Raw genomic sequence first — 14,863 nt, 5'->3', positions numbered from 1 at the left:
TATAGCATAATTTACATTGTGTGGTATCATTTACCCTCGAGTAAAAATGGAAAAGAATCGTTTATATATAGGGGGTGTTTGGGATCGCTTATAAAAGCTGCTTTTTAATTTATTTCAGTCTGACATCGGTAATAAGTTGTTTTCTGGTGTTTGGATAAGAAGTAAAAAACTGCTTATACCGGTGCCAAACCGGTAATAAGTTGTTTTGATAAGTTAATTCTTCCTGACTTATGAAAAACTGCTTATTACCAGTTTACAATTTTAACCCTGTTTTATTTAACTCCGGTTTGATACTACATAAGTTAATAAGCACTTTTACGAAAAAGCATAAGTTGTTTTAAATAAGCAATCCCAAACACCCCCATAATACGATATAAAAGCCCGATTAAACACCATTTTTGTCCTACTCAGCCCACCTGTTAATTTTAATAATAAGCAATCAACAATATAAAACACTGTGTCATAATTACATGAAAATAAAAATAAAACATACTTACAAGCCCTTAAATTTAACCTCATATATGATGTCTCAAATATTTAGACCAAAACATGACACAAAATAAGAATCTGATCAAAATATATTGCAATTTCATGCTCTTATATGTAAACCATGCACCATGTTTGAGATATCACATCTAATCTATACTATATTATAAAACATTTGACAAAAACTCTTGAAAATCATTTTTTATGCGTGAAGTACTGTTTATTGATGCATATTACTTAAAAGTAAAAGTTACAAGTAAATTGTGCATAAGTACAACTTATTAAAGCTCTATATTTGAATTTGTGTAACTAACTACGGATAAACATAATTAAATATTAAATAAACATCTCATATTAAATATTAAATAAACATCTCATATTAAATATTAAAAATCTAGAATATAATTAGGATAATCATTAAGTTATAACATAATACTTAGTTATTATCTTTATAAAAAAATTATATTATTAAATTTCTTTGTCACTAAACCTAAATTAAATTATAATCAAATTTATATTTTATTCAAAAATAAAAACATTATCTTTTTTTTAAACCACATAAAACCGTATTATATGAACATAAAAAAGGAATAAAACAAAACATTGAAATCAAGATATGTTTCAATATATTGCACGAGTATTCTTCTAGTATACTAAAATAAGAATCAGATCAAAATACATAAATTTGCCCAAAAATTACCAACATTTAAAAAAATAGAGTAAATTACAATTTTCGTCCCTCTAGTTTATTTATAATTTCTATTTTCATTCCTATGGTTTAAAAATTGGAATTTTTGTCTCTTTGGTTTGCAATTTGTTATCATTTTTGTCCATGGTCTAATTCCTACCTTTAAGTATAAGAGACCAAAAAAGTAAAGAATTTGTAAACCACAACAACCGAAACAACAATAAATTAAAAATCAAAAGGACGAAAATAACAATGACTTATAAACCCATAAGGACGAGAACCACAATTTCTAAACCATAAAGACGAAAATCAACCACAAAGGTGGTGACTGATTAGTTTGAGCTTGACTCCAAAGGTCAAAAGTACCAGAAGATCTCAAGTTCAAATTCAAGGAGGAATAAAAATCTCCTTGTGGCCACGAAGGTTCAAATGCGGTGACTCCGGACTATCTGCAAAGCAGGTGGTCGCTCTGGGATTAGTCAGCTCACATAGCAGGTTGGATATTCAAGTTAATAAAAAAAAGACGAAAATCGAAATTTTTAACAAACCACAGGGACAAAAAAGAAGATATAATACTGCCATCACCAGTCTGCAAGTGACCATTTTTTCTCATTTCTGTGTAGTCATTTAAAAGACAGTCAAGTCGACTAGCAAGTACACTTTCCATCATCACTCCACAACTTCCGACTCCGTCGGAACATGAAACGTGTAACGACGATTGTAGGGTTAGGCACGTTTTTATACATACATGGCACAAACTTTACAAGAATCGATCAAACCTCATTCTCGTTTGTCTTCTGCTAGATCTTCCGTTAGCCCAATAAGATGGTCCGTTGATGCGGAACCTTTCTTTTCCTTCCTTTCCATCATCGTTCCGACTTCACCACCGTCCACTTTCACTCCGGTGGTCAGCGATATCGCCTCCTCATCGTAGTCATCTCCCGTATCCCCTGCATATGCATATCTAAAACCCAAACAAGAAAAGGAAAACATTGTTAACTACCAACCAAATGTCTCGAATACTTTTCAATAATGATAAATTTAAATAACTTATAAAAATAGACCCAAATCAATATCATAAATTCTTTGGAGTAACAATGGCCAAGTAATTGCAACTTAAAGGAACCAAACCACACGAATCCCATATATCCCACACAACGGTAGCGGATGAGCAAGTAATTGTAACTTAAAGGTTTACCACAAAAGGAAATTGTTTAAATTTCCCTCAAGAATGATATAATAAACGAATAGAGCAGGTTTGAAAAATGGGTTAAAAGAAAGCAACAACATTTGAAACACACAAATAGAGCAGGTTTCCATGACGCCCCCCTCTCCTGCCGCCCACGGGGGGCTAGTCCAAAGTTCTATGCAATAATGACAAGTAGTAATTGTTGGTGAACGGGGTGTCAAAAAATACCCTTCGGTAATTACAATGAAAAAGAATTGTGTAGACCCTAATCAACATAGTGAGTTTTTACACAAGAAGCAAGTAGTAGATTTTAAAATGCTTATCCTTCAATAATGACAACATAAAAGCGACCATAAATTCAAAAAGAAATCGTAAAAGGAGACTGTAGCAACTCTAATGGAACGGAGAGTTTGTTCCAACTTCCAAGTGCACCATACATCCCTTAAGAGCGCGTATGACACGTGAACGGCACTGGATAGGACTAGACAGGCAAGAGTGAGTTAGGCATGTGAAAGAATTATGGGAGGTATTAGGGTTTTAATTTGACATGGGTAGTTTAGTAATTTACCAATCTTATCTCCTTTTTTATTTTTGTTCCACCTATTTTGGTGGGATAGAAAAACAATTTTTTTCTCCCACCCAGCGCCTGTCCTGTCCCAGTCTAACATCGCACCAAACATGGGGCAAGTTTTTGTATTGTCCTATCCTATGCACCATATGTGCCCCAAATGTGTTTAAGTTAAAAAACTAAAAAGGCACAACAAATACAAAATAAGGAAAAAGAGGGAAAAGATGTCGACCGATAGACTACCTCGTGGGATTGCGAGAAGGAGCCCAAAGGATGCATATCACTACCAAGAGGGAAAAGGCAAATAATGACCAGAAAGCTGGAATGATCCAGTAGATACGCCATAGCTCACTTATTGGGTCAGTTGCATTAAAGTATAGCTGCAGCACTCGTTATAAAAAGTAAAACATAATTAGCAGAATAAAGACGACAAAAAACAAACAAAATCCCACCAGAACGACAAGATAAACAGTACCTCATAGCCAATCCAAGCAATAGACAGGAGCACAAAAAGTGCAAGGGCGTTTGTGAATTTTCGATAAACCTCCAGTTTAGCAATACTTCTCCGCATCTAAAAAGCATAATAATAATAATAACAACAACAACGATTATAGGACAAAGATAGAAGGATATAGGGCCAACTGTGTGTTTATTTTGTATCATTTATGTATGGAGATAAGAGAAGTAACAAACTTGGCCTCCTAAACAGGCAGCTTGATCAAAGAGATTACTGTAGACTCACAAGGCCACAACCTCTAATAAAAATTATATTACTAAAAGTTAGTAAAACACTACTTACTTTTTAGTGTCTATAAACTCGGGAATACCGATTTAACCTCGTATTAAAAAAACAAGCAGTGTTGTCCATTGGATGAGTTCATGTTTGTGAAGCAAATAACAGTGAGGAATACGATAAGTTAACAAAGCATTTATGAAGATTCGTACTGTTCTTTTCAGAGCAAATTGCATGAAAACACAACATACTTTTGTTTGATTCCTATTCTGTCATGTACTTCTCAAAACCTTCATTTTGGTACTTTAGATGTGAAATCTCAAATATCTAGACCAAAATACGTTACACAAAATAGAAATCAGACCAAAGTATGTTGCATTTTAATGCAATCTCAAAGGTAAACTAGGGACCTAAATGTTTTGAGATATCACAACAGAGATACTAAAACAAAGGTTTTGAAAGTACGTTATACAAAAAAGAAATCGGACCAAAGTACGTCACATTTTCGTGCAATTTTTTAAAAGAACGCATAATTTCCATCACAAAAATTCTGCCTAGTTTGACTGAATTCAACCCTCCTCACAAATGCCCTAGTGTCACATACTTCACAGATTCATCCAATACTACCTATAAGATCAATGCAAACAGAACCATCGTTTTTCAGAAGCAGAGTAAGAAAGGGCAGGACTTGTAAGAAAAACATTACCTGAAGCTTCTCCAAAGTCTTGGATAAAGATGAGAATATCCATAAAATAAACCAGGCATCCAAGAATGCAACAGGCAGCACCAAATACAACTTGGTTCTTCCAGCAAAATCATTGATGTTTCCCAAGTGTTCCACAAGCTCAAGGGCCTCAGAAGCAACAAAGTATACCAGACCAAGAATCAACACTTTTGAAGTCACACCACCGAGTGTAGGTCTCACCACACCATAGCCCATTGAAACCACCAAAAGCAGCAAGCGAGAAAGAGTCTTCTTAACAGCAGTAATGGTTACTGCCCACACCGTAATACCCACCGGCCTACTTCCAGTTGCACTAAGATTTGAATAATCAAAATACCAAAGTGCCATTTCACACATCCCAAGAGCAATTACAGCCGAAATGTGGTAATGCAACTGCATTATGTCCTTCCAAAACTGGACGAACCTTAAAAACCAACCAAGCCCAAGAACAAGGTAAGCCAAAGACATGACTCCGTAGAAGGTCATTAGAGGGACCATCTTCCCAGGCAAATAACCATCTGGATTCCTCCATACGGTTCTTCCAGTAATAGTTGTACCCTTGAGTTGTGGGTCGCAATACATAAAGTAAAGATAATACATTCCAGTTTTGTTTATCTCAACTGACTGAGTAGACATTTTAGCTTCTCGATCCTTTCCTGCAAAGAAGGTCTGGATGCGTCTAGGCCACTCAGGGTTGTCGTCATTTTTTTGAATAATAACCTCTCCTAGATTGCAAGACCCATCTGCGGCGAGCTTGGGATTGCAACATAAGACATTAGAATTACTTTTTAGAAAATTCCCTCCAATCCTTTCTGTATCTTTGACCTCAAATATAATAGCTTCAATTAATCCAGTTTTACTCTGCATTTCATTTTGAGTCTTGGCTGATTCATCTGTCCTCTTGAAGGTAACACTATCAAACCTGCAATAACATCAGTGAATTCGATCTGAAATTACTTGCAATCAACAAACCCATTCAAAGAATAGGACTGAATAGCAGAGATAAAAAAAAAAAGAGAGCCTCATTTCCCATTACAACAGAGTCAAACTATCTCCGCCAAAAATTTAAAGTCTTACTCACTATTGAATATTATCAGACGAGCAAGAAAACATTCCAACACAATGAACAATTGAGACACAGGGGAAAATATGGTTGCCGAACATACAAATGGTTTATGATTATGTTTGTCATGTTGGCAGTTTGCTTAATGCATATTAAGCATAAGAGGGAGCCTTGGGGCCAACTCATAAGGTCACTTTTTTTAATATAAGAAGATAGGTAGCCCTAGAGTTAAGGGTCGAGATTATGTACAAAAACTGCCCTCCCAATCCTCTCAAAGTTAAAAAAAATTGCTGCAACTAGGTCAACTTTTATGCATCTGATGTCACTATGCATGATTATGAGACGCTTAAATTAGTATACCATATGATTTGGTGAAACTTAGTGAAGTGCTAACATGGCACTTCTTGTATTGAGTTTTATCACAAGTTGTACAACACATGGCTTCACCATGATTTGTTACATTAAAGAATATCAGTAAAGACTAGTACCACTACCAAAAATATACTTATAGGTCCATAATAAGATCATAATACGACAATGGTAACAGAAACATGAGACAGGCTACTGTTTCTGTCATGAATAACTGTTGAAACAGTTAATCATATGTATACAATACAATCATCTGATCTAGCTTCTGGCATGTAGCTCAGTTGGCAAAGGGATGGAGTGATTTTGCCCAAATACAAGACATCCTAGGCCTCCTCCGCTAGCTTCAGCTGCTGAGTGAGCCAAAAAATGCCCCCTCACATTGGTGTCCATAGAGGTGGGTTCCATGAGGGACAGATTAGGGTTGCCAGTAATCAACTTTTTACCCAAATACAATCATCTGATCTATCATACGATCTCAATTAAGCATCTCCCATGACATATAACTAAAACCTAAATCTACAAGTAGCTTGTACACTAATTCTGGCAAGAGATTCTTGCTATCTTGTCCACATAAAAGTGAGAGGAAAAGGGGGAGAAAAACGAAGGGATAAAGGTAGCCTATTAGGAAAGATAAATACTAAAATATTACTAGAATAAAAGAGTTATCTTTCAATGTCGACAATTTCTCTCCAACTATGGCTATAATAAGGCAAAAGGCGCCCCACTCCTAAATTTCAAAATGATCAACCATGTCGATACATGAAAATGGAATTTGGTATATAAAAAAACATGAAATCCTCCCACATTGATGGCATTTCAGGTTTGAAAGTGTCACCTTCAAGAGAACAGATGAATCACCCAAGAGTCAGAATGAAATATACAGTATGCTTCTATCATTCCACTCCCACCCCTAAGCATGATAGAGCTTTTAGATGCATTATCTGAACCACAGTCAAACCATGTTCTTTCAACTCAAAATTAATATAAATTTATGTAATGTGCCACAAAATTAATAACCATGCTGAACTATATCATGGATATAAATTTTTTACAGATAGAACAGAATGTCATTATAATTCCTATTAACCAGCTACCCGCAATGAGAAGATTCAGTCTTAGTGTTCAAAAACATTCTCCTACTTTTTCTTTATATTCAAATTTATATAACTTTTATGTTTCAAGTATCCAGCATATGAAAATGACGTATTCAAACAGGAGTAGAATGTCACAGCTCTGTGACAACCATAAGCCAGTAGACTTAACAGACAGCTATTGGCATCCTACCCCAACCTTGCCTGCACATAGATACAAAGGAAGAGAACTAGAGATATTAAAGATGCTGCCTACAACATGTTTGGCACTGCAAGCCAGTCTTTATTTGCATGGATTATTCATACACATGATCACAAAGATGAATACATGATAGTCACGAATCTATGTAATCCCAAAATGTTATGAAAACACTATGTATCATATCATCATATGCATGAATCAAGTCCCAAAGATCCTAGCAGCATATATCATCCATCAGAAGTTTCACTACAGCTAAAAAACTTGGTGTTTTGGACTATCATAGAAAGTTGAAGGCGGAGAGATAGATGGTGGCTGGCCATTGGAAAAGAAAAAGAAAATCACAACGCCTTTACGTACAATTGCAGCAATTACAGAAGTGCTTTTCAAACCATTCAACCTGAGTCATGTTAACAGTTAACCCATATTCATGCTATCCAATGTTATAAAGAAAAAATGGAAGTCTAATGAACAATCAGTATTAAGAACTAGTTGTCTTGGAAGTGTCTTCGGATTAAATCATTTTAAGCACATGCTAAGAAGGGTTAGGCTTCAACTGAAGTAGTGAGCAAGGATCCTTAGTGGAAGCACCATCAGGTATTATTTCGAATTACATGATCAGTTTTTTGTTCATTTAATCTCTTTACCTAATGGAGTGACATGTAACAGTAATAATTTCAATATATGATGCTGTTGAGCACACAAAAAAAATGTTCACAATTAAGACTGATCCATCTACTCTTAAGGACTAACATAACATTTCTATGGTGTCTTCACAAATCAGTCAATAAACCCATAGGAACGATAAAGCGTATGTATGGAGTTGGATTGACAACTAATTTCTTTGGGGTTGATTACTTGATTATCAGTTAGAAATCAAGATCAAGTTGAAGATATAACCTGATGAAGGATTTCCCTTCGAGGGGTTTATTTCCTGGAGAAAGAAGTGAAGATTGATTATCTTGATCATGGTGAAGTTTGGAAGCGAAGATGCCTTCACTGCCGCCATGAAAGAGGAAAGCGTTCAACTGAGGAGTGAAGAATTCGTTCTGATACTCATGAATCGAAGCTCGGATTGGAACGATTGAGTTATCACATAAGTACAATAAACCCAACATAAACCCTAGCAGTACTTCGCCATTGTAGAATCGAAGGCCCTCTCTCATCTCTCTCGAATCTAGGAAGTTGAAACGTGACGAGTCTACGCGACGTGGAGGCTCGCTCTAGGGCTCGATGAAGAATTGCGAATGCGACGTCACTTCAATAAAAAATATCCAAAACTTCAACCAAAATTTACTATATTTTCATGGAGGGTAAAATTTGGAAAATAACGATCTATTTTTATAAATTTTTTTATTATAGTATTTTATTTTTAATTTTTTTTACAACAATATATTTTTAAAATATTTTTTTATTAAAATATTGTATCTTTAAAAATTTACTTGTTATAATATTGAGTAACTTTTTAAATTAAAATTACTCATTATACCAGGTTTATTTGTTATCTCATTGGTCCATGTCGGCTGTCTATATGTACGATGGTGTTGACATGACATTTTTTAGTATAATATTGTATTTTCAAAATTATTTTATTATAACATCATCAGTTTCTATTACAATATTATACTTTTAATTTTAATATTTTTATAATTTTAAACATTCTAAATTTAAGCAAATATGTTTACTAAAAATTATAATAAATATTATTCAAGATTATAATATTGTTTTATTTTTATTTTCTGACATATTATAGAAGGCAAAAAACACCAAATCGCTAAAAAAAATTAGCATTAACATATATGCAATAATATATCAAACAGTAAATGAAATTTAATCTTTTTTATCATTATGTAAGTTTTTTGTTAAATTAAATATTATATATTTTTAAATAAAAAACACTCTCTCTTAAAAACTTTGTAAACAAATCAAAATAGCTAACACATATAATGTGATAACCGGGTTACTCAGTTATATTGATTGGGGTTGTTTTTTAAAGGAGATGGTAAGTGGGGGTTTAATGTGTTAATTGCTTAAAATGTTTTGAACTCCATCTCCTCATTGGGAGGTGAAAAAAAGTAAGTAAGAAGGATAAGAAAGTTTTTCTGTGTGTGTTCTCTTGGATGAAAAGTAAATAGACTTGTAAGGGGGAAAAACTGATTCTGTGATTTCTACTTGAAATTTGTTGCTGTATTAATTCATCTTCATCTACGTGAACATAAGGTGAGTTTAAATTTATCAACTTTCCTTATTTGGTATTTGAAATTTGAACTGTATGGTTCTTACATGAGAATGATGATAAAACTATTTTTGGATGCTATTTTAGCATGATGGTGAGACTGGTATGAAACCGTATGGTTCTTTATATGAGTTACTGTTATGAAACTATTTTGATGTTATTATTGGCAAAATGGTGGTTTTGTCATGATTATATCATGTGTGGAAATAAGCGTGACATATCAAGAGGTTGAGTATTATTTCATAATAAGAGTGGCATAATCAGGAGTTGGGTATTATTTTGTAATAAGGGTGACATCATTAAGAGTTGTGTATATTCTTGTAATAGGGGTAGCATAATCAAGAGCCGAGTATATTGGGATAAGAGAGGCATAATCAATTTATAGGAATGATGATATTTTTTATCATGGGGTTTTGTTATCGCATCCTTATATGCGATGACCTTGAGTTATCACATATGTGTAATGCGAGGATTTGGGTTGTCGCATCCTATTGATGAAATGAAGTGAACTTGTTTTAAGACTAGATGGTCTTTTATTTACTAGAGGGGCTCTAGTTGACCAGAAGGACTCTGGTTGTTCATTTGAACCTTAGAAAAATTATCCAGACCCATGGAAAGATAATCTTTATCGCAAATAGGTTGTTATAGAATCAACATTATCCTCTCGTTCAGAGTTAGAATAATTCTGAACTCAAGGTCTTCAGACTTCGTCTTCAGGTTTGACACTTAACGCTAATCAGGTTCTCTCTTGAAATAACTCTGAAGAATATCTCTTCAGACTTACACTTGTGTGTTTGAGCTCATCCGAAGTCTGAAGTCTTCTTTTTCAGATCTTTAAAGATAAGTCTGAAGTCTTCTTTTTCAATCTTTTGAAGATAAGTCTGAAGTCTTCTTTTTCAGATCTCTAAAAATAAATCTGATGACTTGTTTTTCAAATCTCTGAAGATAAGTTTGAAGTCTTCTTTTTCAGATCTCTGAAGATAAGTATGAAGACTTGTTTTTCAAATCTCTAAAGATAAGTCTGCAGATTTAGATTTAGTCTTGTAATCACATTTCAGATCTTTGAAGATAAGTCTGGAGATTTAGACATAATCTTGTAAGCACATTTCAAATCTCTAAAGATAAGTCTGAAGACTTGTTTTTTAGATCTTTGAAGATAAATCTACAAACTTTCATACTTGGCCCAAATTGCTTTAATAAAATCTTCATGATATTTAGGACAATTTTAATCCTAAAAGTTAGTGTTACAAATATGGATTTATAAACTTGATTTGGTGATTTTCACCCTGTAATTACATAAAAGGGATTTCTCACTAGACCTCAAGGCCTGACCCTCATTTTGTGTTTCAAAAATGTGCATTACAGGTCGGGCTCAATGTAAGGGAAATTGTGAGATGTCTTATATGATTACATGGGATGTGGAGGACATCATGTTTATTTGTGGTCTTTTTGAAATACTTGTTATATATACAAGTTTTGTATATGGATTTTGTGGAAAAGTTTGTTAGCTACTTTTATAATGTAGCTTTTGTATATTTGAGACCGAATATGTAAATTTGTATTTCTTGATATATGAAATACTTGGTTATACGCAAACGTGAATCTGGGTGTTACATACAAGCATCACCGGTACAATTTAATATTATAATTTTTAGTAAACACATTTGATTAAATTTGCAAAGTTTAAACGATAAAATTATTAAAATTAAAAATACAATGATGTAATAGAAATTAATGATGTTATAATAAAGTAATTTTGAAAGTACATTGCTATAATAAGAAATGTCATGTCAGCATTATCGTACATGTGGACAGCCTACGTGGACGATGAGGTGGCAAAGAAACCTGATATAATGTGTAAATTTAATTAAAAAGTTACCCAATGCTTTCACGGGTAAATTTTTGAAAGTATGATGCCCTGATAATTTTTTTTTTGAAAGTACATTGTTGTAATAAGAAAAACTAAAAGTAGAATGTTATAATAAGTAAATTTGTAAAAGTGTGTTGTTATTTCACGCATTTTGCCCTTTTATTTATTTATTATTAGACTAAAAAAGAATGATATTAATAATTCAACAACTTTTGTAATATGTTGTGGGACATTGTTATACGTCTACAACAGTTTATGTGCTCGTAATTCATGTTGATGAAGACGACAACGTTAGTTAGAAATACTGATCAACATATTATTTTCATGTACTGATTATCTTTACTCATTTGAACGAACTGTTTTTATGACATTGCAATCCACATTCGTCCATAAGAAGTAAATCCCTGTCACAATCTTTAATTTTCATAATCTAATCATGATCTTTGATCCAAGTATGTGCATAAGTATTGAACCGGTTGATTAATTATGTATTTCTGACATATTTTCATTGTCACTTGTGAATATAATCATATATTGTATTTCGTCATTGATTATATTTCAAGTATATTTAAGAATACGGTCTATTGATGAATACGAAGAAATTGAAGCTCAACCATGTTCGGTATAAGTTATTGTTTGTTGATATCCTTAGGCGGCGTTTGGTTTAGGAGATGAATGAAAATAGGTATGAAAATGAAAATGACAGAGAATGAAAATATGAATGAATTTTCATTCCACTCAATTTAACCTTAAAATTTGGGTTTTTGGAGTAATAAACCCATTATATTATAAAAACAAACAGTTTCTTTAATTTGCATTCTCATTAATTACTGATTAATACTTCTTACCATACACCTCCTTAGTCTAGCATTGCATTTTTGCATCTGAATAATTATTTGGTAACTGTTATATATTAATGATGAGACATACTTTGTTTTGTCTTCTTTTCCAGACCAATTTTTTCCTTTCGTTTGTTTGAGTTGATTGCAAGTATTTAATTTCAACTCACATCATCGACCCACTGATGTTGACTTGTTATAAATTCTAACCACTCGATATTTTGTAGTTGACTTCTCCAAATTGACTTGATATACTACTAATTTCTATGGTATCAAATTTATTAAACAATATTTAATCAGTTACATGGTATTTTTTATTTTTGGGTGATATGTAAGAAACTGATAAACATGACTCATATGTAAGTTGTGAGTCTCTTCGCATTTATTGATTTTTGAGAGTCCGTACCGAGGTTTCATCAAACATTAATTAAGAAATTATTGTAAAGTAAGAATCCCATTATCAATACAGAAATGCCATATGTTTCTCTATGAATATACATTATCACACTGATAGTGAAATCACGTTAGAGATATGTGCATTTGTATTTTGTAATTGCTAGCATTTTGTGCTGATCTTGATCTTGTGGACCTTTGTTCGACCATCCTTGACATTCTATTTTGTTTTTTTGGGAAAAGGGGACGGAACCTCAGGAAAATTTTATTGAAAATAAAGAGAAATTACAAGGGGGAAATGGGCATACCTATTTTTACAATATCAAAACGACAACACCTAAAAAGTGTTTAAGAAAAACAACTAATAAACGCCTACTCAAGTATCTTGAATTAGAGCAAAAAACCCAGCTTTTAAAAAGATTCTATTTTGTTTTCGTATTTGAGTTGTTGGGTTGTGCATCATCCCTTATCAATTCTTGTTTATGGGATTTTCCCCAAGGTATCGTGTATCTATGAGTGATTTTAAAGATTAATATTTTGTTGAAAAATAATATAATGTCTGATTGGTAATATTGTTTAATTAAAACATTTAAAAATATTGCTCAGATATCTACAATATTTGTCTCAAGAGTGAATGGTTTTTTAATTATTATATATACGGTTTTGTTACAAACTAACCGTTATATTTTGCTAAAATACAAAAAAAAAACGCAAAAACATGTTAGATTAAGCAACTCCCTCTATTGTGCATGTAATTTTGACGCAAAATAACAACTAAAAATTATCTAAAAGCATGTTTATTGTTCTTGCGTGTTGCCTTGGCGGTAAGATGTTGGGTATCCAAGAAGGAGTTTGCGAGTTCAAGCACGACACCACCACCTGGTACTGACTCGTAGTAATTTCCTTCTTCCATCATGACTGTGAAATGATACTGCGAGGGGGGGGGGACTCTAGAAGGTGGCTTGTAGCTTTTATTGTTCTTGTCATATTCTTATAAGTATAACTAGTGTTTTGCATCGCACGTTGCAGTGTCACTAATTCGTTATGAAACATTGTGCTAAAGATTTAGTTGTTAGCAGTTTAATGAGCTTAATAGGACTCGCATCTTGTTCGGTCAACTATACATGACTATTTGGTAGTGACAATGACATAGATAGTGACTTATTCAATAAGCACACACGAGGGCTTTATGTAGAAAGACAAGTTTTTCCAATCCTATCCATCCAACGTAAAAAATACGCTTCTTCCATCAAACACCTTCTCAATTTATATACATAGATTAATCCACAAACAACTTTATTCATACAAAACTTAATGAAAAATCCAACCAAACAACCCTGTTAAAATATGTGTTATTTTACAATCTTAACTTTTGTTAATTGTTTTCTATTTGAGGGACTGAATCTGTCAAGATTGAAAGATGTGGATTCTGAAGGTCAAACTTAGAGGACTTATGTGGGAATACATCAAGGGCAGCGGAGTTAAATTTGTATATCTTAAAGGGCTGTTTTTGTCATTTCTTCATTCGTATTTATTGGAGTTGTATCCGACTCTAAATTCATTTCTCATTTTTTTACTCTTCCTTTTCATACGTTTTCTCTCTAGCTTATATTGGTTGTAAGATGTTTAAGCTTTTAACTTTGTATAGTTAGGGTTTCATTCTTGATTTGTAATATTGTATGAATCTGTTATGAATGTATTGCTTTATATTTTTGAACATGGTATCAGAGCTGAATCATGTTTCTGTTGTTGTTAAACAGGAAACGACTTTTCGTTTATCATTTTTCTTGGCATTCAAGATCCTCTCAGGTTTATTCCTTGCATTGCATGCTTTTCATATTCTTTTAACCTTTGGTTAAAAGGTCTGTGTGGACTCAGGTTGTTTCTCTCCTTTCTCTTCTCTTGTGCCTTTATTATTCTGTCTTTTTCTGAGTTCTATGACCGAAGACCTCTTTTTGGACAAGTATTCTCCAAAGAGGTCTCTAAGGTTTGGGATGAATTAAAGGAAACATATGATAAAGTTGATGGATCTGTCATGTTTAACTTGTATCATAAAATTAACTACTTAAGCCAAAATGGTACTTCTGTTTCTGAATACTATCATAAACTCAATTTTTTATGGAAACAATTTGATGCCCTTGTCAAGTTACCTTCATGTACTTGTAATTCATCTCAAGAGTTTTTTGTACACACCAAACTTATTAAACTCATGAAGTTTCTGATGGGTCTTGATGACACATATCAACCCATTAGAAGTAACATTCTGACTAGTGATCCTCTTCCGTCTGTTAAAACTGCCTTTTCCCTGGTTTCAAGGGAATAATCTCAGGGGGGGGGGGAACATGTCTCAATCCAAATCTAGATCTCCAAATGTTGCTTTCTTTAGTAAGTCAAATGATGATAACGTCGCTTTGG

At 33.2% G+C, this 14,863-nt stretch overlaps 1 protein-coding gene across 1 annotated transcript; it reads right to left on the bottom strand.

Annotated features, from left to right (window-relative positions):
• Nucleotides 1–1,747: 1,747 nt before the first annotated feature.
• LOC112518002 (transmembrane protein 87B-like) lies at nt 1,748–8,326 on the bottom strand. Its single transcript, XM_025125490.1, has 5 exons — nt 8,011–8,326; nt 4,371–5,310; nt 3,407–3,502; nt 3,175–3,311; nt 1,748–2,138 (listed from the first exon to the last, which is right to left on the bottom strand). Exons 1-5 carry the CDS (start codon nt 8,274–8,276, stop codon nt 1,955–1,957), a joined length of 1,623 nt encoding a protein of 540 aa, XP_024981258.1. The 5' UTR covers nt 8,277–8,326; the 3' UTR covers nt 1,748–1,954.
• Nucleotides 8,327–14,863: the final 6,537 nt, after the last annotated feature.

The sequence above is a fragment of the Cynara cardunculus genome, assembly GCF_001531365.2.
Source record: "Cynara cardunculus var. scolymus isolate 2C chromosome LG 9, CcrdV1, whole genome shotgun sequence".
Lineage (NCBI taxonomy): Eukaryota > Viridiplantae > Streptophyta > Magnoliopsida > Asterales > Asteraceae > Cynara > Cynara cardunculus.
This window is presented reverse-complemented; position numbering and strand designations above follow the sequence as displayed.